The sequence below is a fragment of the Colletes latitarsis genome, unplaced genomic scaffold (genome assembly GCF_051014445.1).
Source record: "Colletes latitarsis isolate SP2378_abdomen unplaced genomic scaffold, iyColLati1 scaffold0141, whole genome shotgun sequence".
Lineage (NCBI taxonomy): Eukaryota > Metazoa > Arthropoda > Insecta > Hymenoptera > Colletidae > Colletes > Colletes latitarsis.
Genome location: NW_027488491.1, coordinates 18,460 through 37,230, shown reverse-complemented (window position 1 = coordinate 37,230; position 18,771 = coordinate 18,460). Strand labels below are relative to the sequence as shown.

The window sequence follows — 18,771 nt, the reverse complement described above, 5'->3', positions numbered from 1 at the left end:
AAGAATCTTTCCTATCGAAGTTAATCAGTATTTCATCAACAAGAAATTGCAGTTGCTTAAATTAACAAGTAATTAATTATTATTTATTAAATTCAGAAATTATTGATTAACTTCGATAGAAAACAGTTTTTTGTCAGACCATCGAAAGGGGTTGAAAAATCGCGAGGACTAGTTCGTGCCTCACCCTGTATATCCTCTCTTTCTCTCTGTCCTGCTCCGTGGCTCGCCTTATTCGGACATGTCAGGCTAAGCGTGCGCAGCCGACAGTGCAAGTGCGGTTGTTCGTGCGCATGGCGTTGCACTTACGCGCACTTACGTGTCGCTTTGTCGGCGCGACGTGCGCCCGCGTCATTACCGTTGCGTTTTCTGTGCGGCTGGACAAACCTCGTGGCCCCGACCGCGTGCTTATTGATGATAAATCATTCCGAAGAGCCTTCACGGTCCGCCGGGCTCGAAAGAAATTTCGTCAGCCGCGCCGCCACTCGGAAGAGAAACAAGGAAATTTACACCGTCTCGACTATTGTTCGCCCGCGATCCCATCCGATAGAGTTTGCCCGGATAATTGGACGTATGCTAGTGGCGCCGCTAAACGGACACTGCCCCAGGGAGCGAATACCCTCCATTTTTTAACCATTAACGTTCGCGTACGCTTAACGAGACGCTTCGAGTTCAGTCTTTGGAATTACATAGACCTGGTTTCCATCTACGTGGCGACTCGTTAGCCTCTGTTAAATTTTGGTCGCACCCGTTGAATTTCTAGACGCGATGGAGCGTAAACGAGGGATCGCAGCGATTCGCCCCGTTGTTTACGCGTTTCGGCGCGCAGGAAATCCGCGTACGCCGTCCGCGGCGCCTTTACAGGCTGATTCTAGCAACTAGGTCACGCTATAGAGTTGTTTCCTCGTAATTTTTTCAAATTTGGAATTTTTCAAAACGATGCACCTGCACTTTGTTATTTATTTAATCCTCACCTAGCACGCTTACAGTTTTTATTTCTTGAAAGCTTGGAAAAAATGCAAAGTTTTGCTACAGATTTTTTGTTGATCTTCGCGTGGAAGGGGGGGGCTATGGCCCCGCCCAGTTATTCAGATCGCCCTGTACGGGCAATATTGGCGATGAAAAAAAGGTATCAGGGTGTGACCGTTGTATTAAAGTCGCGTATGTTTCGCAAACAGCGTCGATATAATTACGTAAGTGGAATTGATTGATGTTAATTGTTCGTCGGGTTCCGGCTCGCCCGGAAGCTGTACTTACAATTCTGACACTCGGTTCTCGCGATCTATGTACTTTCAGATCGTTGTTTCTGCATACGTACGATCGTAGAAGTTCTATTTGAACACGGTCGTGTTTCTTTAACCGTGTACAGCTTGTTTCGAAATGGGGATAATATTTGCCTACTTTTAATTACTATTTTTAATACGTGCAAAGATAAGAATAATCTGTATTTAATTCTATTTTATTGTAAACATGTGAAATTATTATTTATCTCGTGTGAAACACGTAAAAATTTTATACTCGGCGAGCTGTACGTTTACAACATCGTTCGGTAGCCAGTCTAGCGAAAAGTGGCGATGGGAAATTCGCGCGTAACGGTGTATACGCGAAACAAAGAAGAGCAGCACTCTTTCTACGCTTATATTATACTTGAGGAGTACATTAAACACGTGGGAGACTTTAGACTTGCCTCCGAGATATCTCTAGTGGGTTACAGGAAGTGGGATTCGAGTACTTTACGATTTCACCTATTGGACACTTGAAACTCTCGGATGTAACGAGACGCGATCACACGATCTGACACCCACGCGACTCCAGCCGTATAATTTAAACAATATTCCAAACGTTCAGGTTCTCCTTAATAAATACGTCTTGGAACTTGATTTCATTTTTGCTGTCTACATCGTACTTTCGAACAAACACATATAAATCTTCGAAATTTTTATTCTTGATACGAAATCGACGATAACATTTTTGAGGTTAGGAACGATAAAGCTTAGCATTTCGATAGAAAATATGTCTTGGAACTTAATTTCATTTTCGTAATCGACATCGTACTTTCGAATAAATACATGATATGATATTTTTGAGGTTAGGAACGATAAAGCTTAGCGTTTCGATAGAAAATATGTCTTGGAACGTGATTTATTTTCATAATCGACACTGTACTTTCGAATAAATACATGATACGATATTTTTGAGGTTAGGAACGATAAAACTTAGCATTTCGATAGAAAATGTGGCTTGGAACGTGATTTCATTTTCGTAATTGACATCGTACTTTCGAACAAACACATCTAAATCTTCGAAATTTTTATTCTCAATAAGAAATCAATGGGTTATAACATTTTTGAGGTTAGAAACGATAAAGCTTAGCATTTCGATAGAAAATACGTCTTGGAACTTAATTTCATTTTCGTAATCGACACTGTACTTTCGAATAAATACATGATACGATATTTTTGAGGTTAAGAACGATAAAGCTTAGCATTTCGATAGAAAATACGTCTTGGAACTTAATTTCATTTTCGTAATCGACACTGTACTTTCGAACAAACACATCTAAATCTTCGAAATTTTAGTCTCGATAAAAAAATCGATGGGATATGACATTTTTGAGGTTAGGGACGAAAAAGTTTGGCGTTTCGATAGAAAATGTATTGTACAGATATGATAAAAATACAGCGAAATGGATTTTTGTCGCGATGAAACTATGCTGGACCGTATCAAGGAGGCGGCTTTTTATTTTCAACGCCTATTTTCGTTTCAGACACGCCTCTGTCACCAATGGGGCCGTCGTCGCCGAGTCAGGAGGGTCTATTCACGGATCTCCGTCTTTTGTCCTTGGAGAAGCAGCTCAATATCGAACTCAAGGTAGACATCGTTTATTAAAAAGAAATGCAAACGAAAAAAAAAATAAAAAAAAAAATAAAATCGAAAGGTACACCAGTATAAATCTAAATTTAAATTGTATTTTAAATTTATACAATATTATAATAATTTCACAAATTTCTTGTGTCAAAGTTGTGAGAATTACATCGACGCGAGGTTACCTATTTTTGTGGTTTATAATTTCGTTATTACGCCTCTTTCTGTCTATATGGGTACGTCACAATGTATGGAACGTCGTGTAATAATCGGTCTGCGATTCGCGAGCGATTATTCGAGAGACAGTAACGATTCTTGTTCGCTCTCGCTGTGAGTCAGCCACAGCGAATCGTCGGCATTTTTCTTTCCACTAAAGATAGCTTCCCGTTTCGTCACACGATGATTTAAACTAATCGTAGAGGCAAGGTTTGAACTTGCTTCGCGAGTTCAATCCGCGTGACATCGATCGGAATCGAATCGAACCAGAGTATCGTGTGTCTCGATTAATTATTTCTCAAGCGACTTTTTATCGTACGTATCGAACGTTATCGATCGTAAATTCGAAAAATTTCGATTACAGAAAATCGGTAAAAGTAAACGAGATTTTTCCACGAAGGAATCGATCCTGGCAACGCGCCAGTCCAGGTCGACTAATTGTCGATGCCCGACCTGATCCGTATCGAAGCAAAATCGTGTCTTTTACGTCATATCGCGCGATACGTTACAGTACATAATAGGTTTAGCCGTAGAGCTGGTGAATACTTACAATGTTTCGGAAACGTGCAGTTGCGTATCGAGCTTCGTCGAGAAAGCAGCAAAAATGCCGAAATTTTTCTTCAAAAAGGTGAATTTCAGTTTAAAGTTTGTTGTTACGGTAACAATTTCAGAAAAGTAATTAGAAATCGAGAAACAAAATTATTCTTCGCTTTTCGTTCTGTTAAAAGTAGGAACAAAGTTTCGAGGAGCGAATAAAAGATGAGAACGCGTTCATCCGTTGTTCGTTGAATGAAAATTTCGATTAATTTATGTTTCTGTTCGCGGTTGCAGGTGAAGCAGGGCGCCGAGAACATGATCCAGAGTTTGACCAGCGGAAGGGACAAGAAATTGTTGCAGGAGGCGCAACAAATGTTGGACGATTCTCGCGCCAAAATCGAGTTCCTGCGCATGCGCATTATGAAGGTCCGGCAAGCGCGTCAGCAACAACACGCGCGCGGTGACGCACCGCCGCCAAACGGCGAAACAACTAGCAATAAAGGTACAATTTAACAAAGACGAGCGAAAAGCATTAGAAACGAAACAGTATTTCTACGAATACGGTTCGTGAAAACCTTCGATTCCCTTCCCGAACTCGTCTGGTATCATCCAAATGGATCGGTGCAACGGTCCGCAGAAGATATTATTCAGCACGTGCAAATAGGTTGACGCTCTGACTCGGAAGAACGCGTCTCTTTGACGCTGGGAAAATCCACCGTTATCGTTTTCTCCCCTAACAATTCTTGCACCAGCGACGAGAGGACACCGGCGGTCTCGCGTGACGCGAAAACAATCTCGCTTTCGGTGTAGATGTTAAACGATCGCCAGTCGCGTTTTAACCGAGTCATCGTATCGGGATTCGTGACTCGTCAGCCGTGTCTCTATGTGCTTTCGATTCATTTTCACCGCGAGAGAGACGCGTCGAAATCGATATGAAACGACGTTCCCATCGTCGAGTAAGGTTTTCCATTGTTCGAGAGAGAAAAAAAAAAAATAGATATTGTTTCGAACCGGATCGATAACGTCGTCGATTACTGATTGCAGACAGGTACGAGCCCAGTTTGGAGCTCGCGCTGGAAGAAAGGGTGGAGGAGCTGCGACATCGTTTGCGGATCGAAGCCGCGGTAGTGGAAGGGGCTAAGAACGTGATACGTCTTCTGCAAAGTGCCAAAGTCGCTGATAAGAAGGCCTTAACTGAGGTACGTGGTTATTTTATGTTCGATAGAGTCGGATGCAACAGCTGACGTGTTCGATAATGAAAAGCTTTTGTACGCTTCGGCGAAGATACGACGTCAAAAGGGTACCATTCATACCATATTAATAACAGACACGTATTATGTGCGTGTCGCTGTTTGTATGACATTCTCGGACGCGTCTTTCATGAAATTGATATTCATTGCTACTGTTTTATATCTATAAAATCTCATTCAACCGTAACGCGTGATTCCCTTTGATGGTGAAAGCCATTCTTCGTACCGACATTGGATCGTTGGTGCGGAGGAAATAATGCTAATATGGAAAACGCCACGTTTTTTGGCGAAAATGTTAAATACAAGTGTTTCTTGGTTTCAAGGGTTTCAAGGCAAACACTTCTGTTTTATTCTGGCTTATTGGCAACTTTGATCTTTTTAAATGGAAACCTATACTATTATGTACAGATATTATACACAAATTATCGTTAACGGATAATACGAAAACAATCCACAGCACAATCTTCGTAACGTGTTCTCAAAATGCTCGCCATTTCTAATCTTCCTCGAATTCTACGTTAAAAACGTACGACACAACAATACAATTAACGGAAACCCACTTTGTTACATAACCTAGAAAAAATGCGAGCCTCATCTAGGGTTTGTGGCGTCACTTTCCGTACTCGCCGCCAGAGGGCTACGCTCTTGCCTCTCTCGCAAGCGTTTGACTGACCCTTACGTTCCTATATAACTCCTCGACCGACTATTCAACATCCCGTCGTCTAGAGGCTTGTTAGGAAGCCTCTCCTCTTTTCATTTGTTTCAACGTTTATAAAATATTTACATCGCGTCGGAAAAAGAATGTTTGTGAAAGCTTTCGTGGCCAGGCGAAACGCCCGCGCGGCCATCGAAGTGTGTTAAGTGGAACGGGGGGGGATCGAGCGATCAAAAAATTCATCCACCGGGTGGACAGAATGGATTTTGGCGGCGCGGAGGGTCTCTCGACGTAGACTACGACGTCGAGTCCGAGCGACGCCTGGCGTCCACGCACCGGTTCTCAAAATAGCCACCGGTCTAATCCCCGCTACCCCGTCGTCTTCTATGACGCCTTTTCGGGTCGCGCTTAGTTACCACCTCTTCTCGAGGGGAACTGGCGCGACCCAGTCGCGAGCAACGCGATAAACCAACGACATGTGCGCCAATCAATCGCGAACAGACGGCTCGGGAAACGCGTGTGTCCTTCCGGAGGACATCCCTGGACCCGTCGACGTCCGCCGCGCTCGCGATTAAAATTCGTGCGTCGAGAACTATGGCCTACGAGAAGACTGACTGTGACGCCCCTTTTGGTGTCGAGAGGCAACACCTGTGGATACGCTTTGCACTCGTCTAGAGCACGAAGTTTCTCCTAATCTAATCGTCGCCAGCGATTTCCTTCTTCGCGACAAAGCCATGCACGAAGACGCCGCCAAGGATCGTCGAATTCCAAGACGGGAAGTTGACTGACAGAAATAGAGGGCGCTGCCGTACTGTCGATTCTGCGTTTTCGAGGAAAGATTCCGTTGGAAGGGAACCGGAGGATCACGGGAAAACGTGCATTTATCATTTAGACTGCTCGAACAGTATTATTAATCGTTTGGTCGGTGGGTATCGACGACCGACGTGGGCGAGACGCCGTCCGTCGGTAAAAGCAAACGACGCCTGAGAGTATCATCTGGTTCCAGGTATATTTGGTCCCCCCGACCGTGCGTTGCTCCAAATTTATATTGCGCTAATTATACCCGGCTCCGACGTATGGTTTGTCACCTTACGGGACCGCGAGCGCGCAGGCGACGGTAACGAGACCCGATATACACTTGGAACATATATTCGCTTATGCGGCGCAACGAATGTAAATATTATGAGAAAAGTTATCGGTCTCGATTGAAGAAACGGAAAAAAAAATAAGGCTGGATCACGATGGAGTCCGTGGCGTTCCGTCGCGCGGGTGACTGTTTTACAATTTTAATATCGACGTGATACAAACGATACCAAAACCGCTCGAACGCGGTAACGGCAGTCCGAAAATAGATCGCGGAGACGCAATATCGTAGATTTTCTTCGTCTTTCGCGAGTTCGCGAACCGTGAAATAACTTTTCCTCGGTTGGACCCTCGGTGTCAAACTCTCTCTCTTGCATCGGGTCGGATATCCACTCTAACCTCTCGAAACCTCTGCACGGGGTTCTGCGAACCGAGAGACTGCTATCGTTTTTTCGTCGTGGATACGCTTTCCTCGAATCCATGTGCGAGAGAGCTCGGATTCTCGTCGCAACGAAGCCCGTAAAATGGTGGCCGAATTGGCGTCCGTTGACCGATAACGGTCTGCGGTGGATAACGGCGTGGAGGAGACCGAGGAAAAGGGCTCGACATGTACGGACGCCAGGGGGAACCTGGTAACTCGCAACCACCGCCGTGGTTGGTTCGAGCGGAGGTGACGATCCGCCATAGCACGCCGACCACCACGGAATCCGGACAGACGCCGGCCAGCGTGTCTTCGACGGTCACGGACTCTGGCGGCGTACGCATGATTTATCGATGGAACACCACGGATACGTCCCCGTCTACGGCCCAGGCGTCCTCGATGTCCGTGCCATCAGCGTCGTCCGGGGCGTTCGGTTTCCAACGCGGGAACATACTCTTCACGTCGACGCCGCCGCCCAGACCTAACCCAGGATCGTTCACGATCCCCAGGTCCAGCGCCTCGGGGAACGACGAGTCCTCGTCGTCCAGAGGACGACCAACGGCGAACGTCTCCGACTCCGGCTACACTACAGAATTCTCGCCGCATTCCTACTCGAGTTTACCGTCCCGTCGTCCGTCCCAGCAGTACAATCGTCGTTGCAAGAGCACCTGCAGCATCGTACTCTCGGCCGTGGACGCGGTAGACGGCTCCAAGAAAGACACCGTCGGCAGAACGACCACCAGCGAGCCCACCAAACATTCGTACGATCATTCCTGGCGTCACCATTCGTCCCATCAGCATGTCTTCGCGCGTCATCAGTTCACCACGGTGCCGGAGGATTGCGAGGAAGCCGCCGAAGAGGCCTCCAACCGCTTCGTTGGCAAGGACAAGGTTGGATCGACCACCATTAGCAAGGACGCCTCGTCGCAGACTACGGATATCGAGTCCCGGGAGTCATCGTCGGTGTTTAGCAAGAACAGGGTCAGGAGGAAGGCTGCCACCGGTCTCTACCACTTCGACGAGCAGAAGAAGAAAAAGGTTAGTACTTCCTAATTAGATTCTTAAAATGAACGAAAGAAAATAACCAACGCGAGTCCCACGCAAAATGCTAGATAACGAGAACCTCCGTTTCCTTGTAGCAAGAGAGTGTATCGCCGACAGCGTCCGAGGCCACCACCAGCGTGGGACTTGCGGCCGAATCGGAGAAGTCCGACTCCTCCGCGAAGGACGACAGCGCGAAACGCAAGTCCCGTACGGTGCACATCGACGTGTATTGCACGGGCACCGAGGACGACGACGAGAACACCGACACGTCGAGCGACAACGAGCGCGACACCCCGTTGACGGTGTTCGAGAACCCGGACGTGAGGGTGGTACACACCCAGGTGCCAGGCGACGTTCTGCCGCGCGGATTTCAGGACGACAAAGCGTTCCTGAAGCGTACGACGGAGTCGCGTTGCGACAGCTTCAGGAACGCGCCGATGAGAATGCCCTCGTTGGCCAGCTCGAAGGGCTACGACAGCGACGACGTCCTCAGCTCGCTGTATCCGTCGCAGTTCAGCTCTTACAGCGCGCTCAGGGACCTGGATTACTCGGCACCCTGGTCGGCGGCGTCGTCGAACGCTGGTATACCGTTCGATTACGACTCGACGGTGGCCACTTCGTCGAAAGACACTCTCTCGGACATCGAGTCGCTGACACCTAACGTCAGACGGGACCTGACATCCTGCGACAGCTTCGAGTACGCGAGCTCCAGCGATCGCGAGAGGATAAGGAAGATGGAGGAGATCTGGGCGAAGACCGAGTCGGAGGGCAGCAAGAGCTGGCGGTCGCCGCAGATAGAACGCAGATGCATGTTAAGGGACAGGAAGATGAGAGAGTATCTGGAGAAACACGAGGTGGGTTGGTCGTCGGCCGACAGCGGCGAGGACACCGACGAGAGCGGCACCATAGGTTGGAGTTTCGTGTCCAGCGAGGAGAGCCAGCGAATGGCCAAGAGAGCCTCGATCGTCAGACGGTCCAGCAAAAGCATCCAGGAGTCCGTGGAGAGGCACCTGACTGACGTGAAGGAGAACGAGCCTCCGCAGAGAAGCTCAGAGGCGGATAGATCTGGTTCCGCGTCCAAGAGCGACCGTATCTTCCATCCGCAAGCTCTGCGAGATCAGATCGGGCCGTTTGGCTCGAAGAGCCCGTCTCCGCTTCCCTCGAAAGTACCCTCGCGAGTTACCTCCCCGTTCATGACGCCCCAAGGTGAAAGAACCGACCACATTGTAAAGGCCTCGATTTTCGGTGCTGTGGTGAATGCGTTTCGCAAACCCGGACACCACATAGGGCCCGCCAAGAATCCCTCGTGTTCGTGCGAGCATTGTCGAAGACACTTCGAAGAATTGAACTCGCGCGAGCATGGCCCCATGAGCGAGTTCGAGAGGCAAACGGGCTTCTGGTTGCGCGACCAGAAGAAAATCGTTCGTCCTGTACCGGGCAATTGTAAATCGTGAGATCTCGTATCCCGCTGACGTGTTGTTACAGCTTCTTTTTAACCCCTGCGACACGATATAAAATTTTACAATTTTATATCAGTATTTTTGTAATTTCATTGTACGAACTTCTGGTACCGCTGTGAACTTGGATTCGCGAAAAAGTCGATTCGAAATGGGTTGCCCTTATATTCCACTATTTATCATTTTACTCTGAAGATGATAGCAAAGTATTAGAGACACCGTCGGGTCGAAGGGGTTTGAGCACTGTAGTATTTCCTGCATTATAGGGGAATTGCATTAGAAATAATTATTATCGCACAAGGTTGTGTTGTATGATGCCGTAACGCGTGTGTTTAAATTATATTTATTGATCATGATACTGTATTCCATACTCGTAGTTTTCTTTTTCTATTTCCGACCGGTTACCAAATTCGCCGAAACATTCTGCTGACTATCGAGCATTTATTTAAGCTAGCAGGTACACACTACTATTACTATTTATGCTGTTCATGCCGTTAATAAATATTGATTACATTAGTAGTGGCATTTCATTCTCTCTCTCTCACCTGTGTTCACTTTTGAACCCGTCCATGTACTATGTATTTGTCTATATTAATTTTCTCCGTTAATTTAGGCTCAGGCGAGTCTCGCAGAATCAAGTAGGAAACTGAACTTGTTGAGATTATCCCTTGAACTTAGAAGACAGGAGTTGCCACCCGACAGTGGTACAGCCGCTCAATTGAAGAGAGAATTAGCCAGCGTGCAATCGGCTAGCCCAGTCCCCGTGACTTACACGTCGTTGCAACCGTTTCGTGGTCCCTTGGAAGGCAGAGCCACCGTGCCTGCTTCGGTATCAAGATGTGCAGCTGTTACTGGACAATTGGAGGTAAAATACTATTTGCATAGGGCGATCGGATGAGTTTCCATGCGACGGAATTTCGTTTCAAGCGTCTAGTTTCGATTACAGGTTAGGTTAATGGGATGCCAAGACTTGGCGGAAGAAATACCCGGGCGTACGAGACGAGAGCACCCGGCAAGTCCAGATTTACGTAGTTTTGTTAAAGGGGTTACGGGACGTAGTTCGAGCAAGTCGTACAGCGTCAAGGACGAAACAAGCAGTAAGTGTTTCGTTACAGGTATTATATCTCGATAATCTTAACGACATTAATGATCTTTGGGTTTATTTCAGATGATATTATGGCAGTTATTAAATTGGACAACCAAACGGTAGCACAAACAAGTTGGCGACCGTGTTCCCAGCAGGCTTGGGATCAAAGGTACATTTTTATTACATACGTGTTGTCGTAAGAGGTATATACACCCAGATCTTATTTTACGCGAACGGTGTGTCGTTTTCGTAGGTTTTCCATCGAACTAGATAAATCGAGGGAACTTGAAATAGGCATTTATTGGAAAGATTGGAGGTCCCTTTGTGCTGTGAAGTTTCTGCGTTTAGAAGAGTTCATCGACGACGTGAGACACGGAATGGCGCTTCAGTTAGAGCCGCAGGGCCTCCTTTTCGCCGAGATCAAATTCCTCAATCCTATGATTTCGAGGAAACCGAAACTGCAACGTCAACGCAAGATTTTCAAGCAACAAGTGAAGAACTTCCCGAGAGCCAATCAAATGAACATCAACGTCGCCACTTGGGGTAGACTCCTGAAACGATCGGCCCCTTCGTTGCATAATACAAGAAATTCGGAAAGCCCGCCATCAGGTATCTATATATTCTCTGTTGTATCGATAATAAATTAGTATACGAACGTAATGCTAGTTTTTATGTTCTAGGACCGCAACCATTGCAGCTAGTTTTCGATACCTCGTTGGAAGACAAACCCGAGACACCCGGTGAATTGCCTGATCCGGATAAAGGAGGTTTGGGAGGAGCAAGACCTTTAGGACTATCCGCTTCGAGTAGTAGTCCGACACTGCCGCGTCCACCGGAACATCCTCCACCCCCACCACCCACAGTCACAAAGAAGCTTTCATTGCCAGCACCGCCACCGCCGCCAAAATTAGATCAAGAAGTAAGTCGTGTCGAATTTAGAATATTTTCTACTATATTTTTTTACTAGCAAGGCAATTACGATTACCGTTCAAAATTATTCGGCGAAAGACAATAATTTCAAACAAAGATATCTTATACCTTTTAGCGATTTTTTTCAATTACCCATCTTATCGCAAAAGTATTAAAAAGTTTCCTAGTATTTTCTGTTACTCGAAAGGTTTAGGGTTATTGGTACACTGGTTATGGGTAAAAATTATGTAGAACACATGCATACAGTATATTATTATATCCGATTTGATATTCCATAGAGTGTCTAACGTCTGTATATAGTAATATGTATTTTGACAAGGCATGTTAGTACATATTATATACTTTTTAACTGCGCAAGGTACATTAGCAATTTACACTTACTGCTTCGAAAAGTACTACGAGTATAACTATTTTTATAGGTACGTTGGAAACTTTTAAAATGCTATTCATAAAGCGCAGCGAACCGCTAGATGCTTAAATGCGTACAAACTTTTATTTACATTTTACCGTTCAGTTATCGCAATTTTTCATTCTGTTGGCTTTTTTTTTATGCATTATGCTGTTCTCATAAAACTCAGTGTAAATGTAAATACGTTGCACTGCGCAACACGTTCTGTCGACGTAATTGCAACAAACTCCCTTCGGTTTTTAAAGATCTACTTTGCTGAAGTACTGTCCGTTCGTAATAGTTATTATGTTCAACCCGGTACGCAACAGTTGAAAGTATACTGCAACTTAAAGTAGTTTCTGAAGATAAGCAGATAGTAATGTAGTTACAGAGTGCATTAAGGGAGTTTGATTTCCTGCACAACGAGGAAAAGGGGGGGTCTCAGGGCGCAAATTTGAGGCCTCTCGTTACAGAGCCTCGTCCCGTGCTGATTGCACCACCCTCTTCACGCACACCCTCGCCCCAACCCGTCATCGAGTTTCCTGAAGATGAGGTAGATACCTCCTTTACACGCAGCTCTAATTCTTTATTTATTTTACTCCTTTTATTACTCACACATTCAAAATAAAATCGCTCTACTATAACCCGTTCTATCGAAATAACAAACTGTTGCTAATATTTCCTTTTTTTTTTTATATAATTTTAATAGGTTTTAGTAAACAGCATGTTATCTAAATTTGTGCATGTACCTGTGTGTGTATTTTGTACAAAAGCTTTTATTACTGTACTTGTACATGTTTTGTGTAATGTCACACGTTCGTCTTGCTTCTAATCTCGCAAACATTTCATGAGAAAGCAGCTGTAGGTACCCTTCTAACAATTACCACGAATAAACTTTGTCTATCGAGTACACTAACAACGTACGTATTATATTAAAATTTAGTGTTCCTATATTGTAACTACGGCTAACGCATATCTACATCGAATAACAACACTTAATACTATCAATTAATCCTTAAACAATTAATGTTAGCGTAGTTGTTGCACCGGGATAAACGTGTTATTCTAAGACGTATGGTTTGACGATTGTAGGTCGTGTACGAAATTCCAACTAAGCCTTCCCAATACAGAGACAGCGCCTACGAGTCCAGAAGGCACTCTCAACTCACCGGAATGACCATAGATAATTTCAGGCTACTGTCGGTTCTTGGCCGCGGTCATTTCGGTAAAGTGATTCTGTCGCAGTACAGAAACACAGGCGAATATTTCGCGATCAAAGCGCTGAAGAAGGGGGACATAATAGCAAGAGACGAAGTGGAGTCGTTGCTTTCGGAGAAAAGAATATTCGAAGTGGCCAACGCTACGCGTCATCCTTTCCTTGTAAATCTCTTTGCTTGTTTTCAAACCGAGGTACGTATTTGTTTCAGTCGCGTTTAAAACGCGCGATTCTGTTCGAAGCATCTGAAAATAAAAGCTTTGTTCCTCGCAGGCACACGTGTGTTTCGTAATGGAGTACGCAGCCGGCGGTGATCTTATGATGCACATACACGCGGACGTTTTTGGAGAACCGCGAGCCGTATTTTACTCCGCCTGCGTCGTATTAGGGTTGCAATATTTGCACGAAAGTCGAATCATCTACAGGTAAGCGTAAAATATAGTTTTGCATCGATCCCATAACATTGACGAAACGATTAAAATTTTCAGAGATTTGAAATTAGACAATTTATTATTGGACACGGAGGGTTACGTGAAGATCGCTGATTTTGGTTTGTGTAAAGAGGGAATGGGATACGGAGATAGAACGGGAACGTTCTGTGGGACGCCAGAATTCTTGGCACCCGAAGTTCTCACTGAAACCTCGTACACGCGGGCTGTAGATTGGTGGGGTCTTGGAGTATTAATATTTGAAATGCTTGTCGGTGAGGTAAGTTCACTATAATTCAGTGACCGTATACCGTCGTTCCTTTCGATTAATTAATACGTATTTTGTTTAGTCGCCGTTCCCCGGTGACGACGAGGAAGAAGTGTTCGATTCTATCGTGAACGATGAAGTTCGCTATCCACGATTTCTTTCTTTGGAAGCGATAGCAATAATGCGAAGGGTAATTATCCTATTCTCTTTCTATATATACAGAAACACAATAAGTATCGTTTAAATGACTTTTATGATTCATGTTTGATCGTAGTTGCTAAGGAAAAACCCCGATAGAAGATTGGGTAGTAGCGAAAGAGACGCTGAAGATGTTAAAAAGCAAGCATTCTTTAGGCATATAGCCTGGGACGATTTACTCTTAAGACGCGTTAAACCACCGTTCGTTCCAGTAATTGTAAGTATTAGATATCGATCGATATTTTACGCGTTCAGCGATACATTACATTTATGTATTTATGTTCCAGCATTCTGTGGAAGATGTCAGTAATTTCGACGAAGAATTTACATCAGAGAAACCTCAACTAACTCCACCTAAAGATCCAAGGCCACTTAACGATTTAGAACAAAGTCTGTTTAAAGATTTTACGTACATGGCTGACTGGTGCTAGCCATAACGTTAATGTAGATCGTCTTTTTTTTTTTTTGTTAAATTTGATACGCAAATCATTTAGTGTTCTATTTACTTTTTCAGACATCATTTTAGGGGCAATCAAATCGCAATCAGCAACATCGGTAATTATATATGTATTTGTTTAATTGACAGAATAATATGTTCCACATTTCGTAATGTTATGTATTGTACAGATGTTTTATTTTTAGTATCATGGTATAATCAGATATAGAGAATTTAAAAAAAAAAAAAAAATTATGTTCTACCGTTGAATCTCAGGTTTTTAATTAATATATGAATTTCAGGCTTTTAACTCGTAGTTATACGTTCAGATTTACATTTATCGCAATTATTTACAGTATACAGTGTAAGAAATATTTGTAGTCATTTGAAATATTTTTAAAGTAATGTTCACATTTAATCAACCCGAAAGGCAGGAAAAAAGAAACATAAATAGTACATATACTTTTCTAGCATGTTCCATATTTTGATACGATACTATTACTGTTTGGGATCCAAATTTATAAAGATTTCTACCGCTTCGTACACAATTTATCAGATCTTGTAATCGTGATTCTAGACATTGACCAAACGTCTGAAATTAATTCTGTTTAGATCGAAGTATTATTTTACAATTTTCATCATACACCCTATCATTCTTATGTATAATAATCATTTTTTTTCAACTACTTCAGATTTATATCCTCGTGTAACGTTAAAGGATATTCGCTGTATAAACATATAAAAGATTCATAAAGTGCATAAAATAAATCAAAATGTAGTTGTATTTGCTCATGCTCATGTGATAGAGAATTGAACGAAGAAATGGCACTATGTACAACAATGTTAATCAATCTAATCTAATCTACAATTAACACTTGGCACTTTCATTACATTAGTCACGTGTACCTAACCATTAAGATGATGATGAGATCAATTATTTACACACAATCTGAATATATCGACTTCTTTTTTTGTCGTACAAATTTCTCCAGGTTTGATTCCTATATAATATCCCTATTAATCGTGCTCCTCCATTTATCAACATATTTTTACGTTTCCGGTACGTGATAGAATACAAGTGGTGTTCTAGTGCTATACTTTGTAAATATGTAACCAAACCTCGAAAATTAATAATGCATAAGATCCATAAGTACAATAGTTCAGCTTGGTATATTACATAACACTTTATCACAATGATAACACAAGTTCATAATAGCACATCGTTAGTACTCATATTCACGTATAATTATAGATATCGTTTTATAGTTTCCATCTTTTTTTTTTTTTTTTTTTTCTCCGGTTTTGTAGACAATTACATCATAATATATGCATTACATCTTAGTTACTGAAAGAGTTTCGTACTAACATCGTTTTAATGCCTTGTTAGAATTCTTGTCTTCTACATACTATAAATTTATTTAAAATAGTAAATCCGTATTCCCGTATAAATAATTTCTAAAACTACCACTAGTAACATATAATATACTAGTTACTATTAAGAGTTGCAATGCATAATTATATCAGTGATTCCTTCGTTAAAAACCTTATCAACTCCATCGGACTCATTTCAAATATCGTTTTTTATATAAGACATTTATAAAATTAAATAGTTGGTATCACGTTTTGTATAAAAGAACTTTTTAAATGGAACCTAACGAAGTATATAAATTGCTTTTAATCGCGTAAATTCTAATTGCACTTCTGTGAAAATCATGGGTCTATAACGATTTACGGAAAAGCGACAATTTAATGGTTTACGATATTTATAAATTACAATACTGTGATAATTACACGAACGGGTTTCATTTGGAATTTTCTTGCATTGTAAAATTTAATTGTATAAAATTGAGATCGTTGTTTATCTCTCTGAAGAAGAAAAAAAAAAGTATTGAAAATTGCGAAACAGACGGCTGATCGTATCACGTGTGATAGTTTCGAGTAATCTCGAATTCTAGTTGCCTTAATACACCGATAAATTATCATTTGGTAACTATTTTTTACCGAGATCGTGTACTTTCAAATGAAAACCTACTTATACGGAGGTGCTCATGTAACACATTATTTATAATGTGCCTGTTTTTATATAATTCTCATACATAAGTTTTAAAATTTAGTTGAATTACTATAACCTTAGTTAGAACGTACAAGGACGTTGAAAAACTGCGTGACACGTTTCGTTTATGTAACGGACAAGAAAATATGTTGCATATGGATTCATGAAAACGTTTACCGTTTCGATCCATTAGCAATAATTTCGATTTCAATATAAACTATCTCAAATTGCCTCGAGAAAGTAAAGGTACAATAAACATAAAGGATATAACTTTTTATTAATATTTAAAAAGCGTGTTTATTTTTCTATCGCATAAATAATGAGTTACATTACTTCTCTACATGCCTAACTGCCAAAATACACATTTCTATAAACATATATAATTCTATACTGAAAGAAATATTTTCTTGTCGACGTATTACTTACATACTATGTTATGCTTGAAACGTATGTATACTTATACGTATACACCACATATACAGGGTGTTTGGCCAATTTTAATGGGGGATTCTGGAGGCCAAAATAAGACGAAAATCAAGAATACCAATTTGTTGATGGAGGCTTCGTTAGAAAGTTATTAACAATTAAATTCAAAAATTTCAAATCGTTCTGGAAAAATTATTTTCAGTTGCGGGGGTCAATTACAATCATTTTTAGTCATTAGACATACCCCCGAAATCCTATCCATTTTTGAGAAAAAAATTCGAGTAGGTGAACAGATTTTTCGACAAAATTAAAAAGTTTCAAATCGATCTGGAAAAATTATTTTCAGTTGCGGGGGTCAATTACAATCATTTTTAGTCATTAGACATACCCCCGAAATCCTATCCATTTTTGAGAAAAAAATTCGATTAGGTGAACAGATTTTTCGACAAAATTAAAAAGTTTCAAATCGATCTGGAAAAATTATTTTCAGTTGCGGGGGCCAATTACAATCATTTTTAGTCATTAGGCATACCCTCGAAATTCTACCCATTTTCGAGAAAAAAATTCGAGAAGGTGTGAAATTTTTCGATAAAATTTAAAAATTTCGAATCGATCTGGAAAAATTATTTTCGTTTGCGGAGGTCAATTGCAATCATTTTTGGTGAATAGACATACCCCCGAAATCCTGCGCATTATCGAGAAAAAAATTCGAGAAGATGTGAAATTTTTCGACAAAATTCAAAAATTTCGAATCGTTTTGGAAAAATTATTTTCGGTTGCAGGGGTCAATTACAATCATTTTTGTTCAATAAACATACCCTCGAAATCCTAACCATTTTCGAGAAAAAAATTCGAGAAGGTGTGAAATTTTTCGACAAAATTTAAAAATTTCGAATCGATCTGGAAAAATTATTTTCGTTTGCAGGGGTCAATTGCAATCATTTTTGGTGAATAGACATAGCCTCGAAATCCTGCGCATTTTCGAGAAAAAAATTCGAGAAGATGTGAAATTTTTCGACAAAATTCAAAAATTTCGAATCGATCTGGAAAAATTATTTTCGGTTTCGGGGGTCAATTACAATCATTTTTAGTCATTAGACATACCCTCGAAATCCTACCCATTTTCGAGAAAAAAATTCGAGAAGGTGTGAAATTTTTCGACAAAATTAAAAAATTTCGAATCGATCTGGAAAAATTATTTTCGTTTGCGGGGGTCAATTGCAATCATTTTTGGTGAATAGACATACCCCCGAAATCCTGCGCATTTTCGAGAAAAAAATTCAGTACTGGTGAAACTTTAAATGTTAATAACATTTTAACGAAGCCTCAATCGTCAAATTGATATTCTTGGTTTTCGTGTTATTTTAACCTCCTAGAATCTCCCATTAAAATTTTTCCCACGGTTGACCGAACACCCTGTATATATTTATATATAATATGGATATGAAGAAAGAAAACATTGTATTAACATCACGTACATGAGTGGCTTTTAACGGCGTGAAATTTTGTATGTGTACTGCAACTTTAAAAATGAAGTGTCGTTCGAAAACCGATGATCGAAAACTGTATATACAAGTGTCGGCAATTTTTTTGTAGATAGATCTATTTTTAACACTCGTAGTAGAAACCTTGTTAGAATATACTTTCGTTACTTATTTTTATATATATACGAAATAACGTAGGATTAATAAGTTTTAACCCTAGGTAAAATGTTCACTATATTTATCTTTATCCGATAGTAATGAAAACAGCATGTGCCTCGTAGCGTTTACTAAATCACGTACACACATAGGTTAGTAACCCTACATAAAGGATG

The 18,771-nt window shown here is 41.8% G+C and overlaps 2 protein-coding genes across 4 annotated transcripts; both read left to right on the top strand.

The window, feature by feature from the left end:
* The first annotated feature begins 2,673 nt into the window (after positions 1-2,673).
* Positions 2,674-16,919, top strand: LOC143351353 (serine/threonine-protein kinase N-like). Of its 3 annotated transcripts, none has more exons than XM_076782828.1 (15): positions 2,674-2,868; positions 3,910-4,117; positions 4,660-4,814; positions 10,139-10,390; positions 10,472-10,622; positions 10,694-10,781; positions 10,866-11,221; positions 11,293-11,531; positions 12,316-12,483; positions 13,023-13,340; positions 13,420-13,571; positions 13,635-13,854; positions 13,925-14,032; positions 14,117-14,257; positions 14,328-16,919. In XM_076782828.1, the coding sequence occupies exons 1-15, from the start codon at positions 2,782-2,784 to the stop codon at positions 14,469-14,471; spliced, it is 2,787 nt and encodes a 928-aa protein (XP_076638943.1). In that variant the 5' UTR covers positions 2,674-2,781; the 3' UTR covers positions 14,472-16,919. The 3 variants fall into 3 exon arrangements, with proteins under 3 accessions (XP_076638943.1, XP_076638945.1, XP_076638944.1); XM_076782829.1 differs by lacking the exon at positions 2,674-2,868 and adding an exon at positions 3,121-3,706; XM_076782830.1 differs by lacking the exon at positions 12,316-12,483.
* LOC143351354 (uncharacterized) lies at positions 5,733-10,100 on the top strand. The gene is made up of 2 exons (XM_076782831.1): positions 5,733-8,062; positions 8,164-10,100. Exons 1-2 carry the CDS (start codon positions 7,211-7,213, stop codon positions 9,520-9,522), a joined length of 2,211 nt encoding a protein of 736 aa, XP_076638946.1. The 5' UTR covers positions 5,733-7,210; the 3' UTR covers positions 9,523-10,100.
* Positions 16,920-18,771: the final 1,852 nt, after the last annotated feature.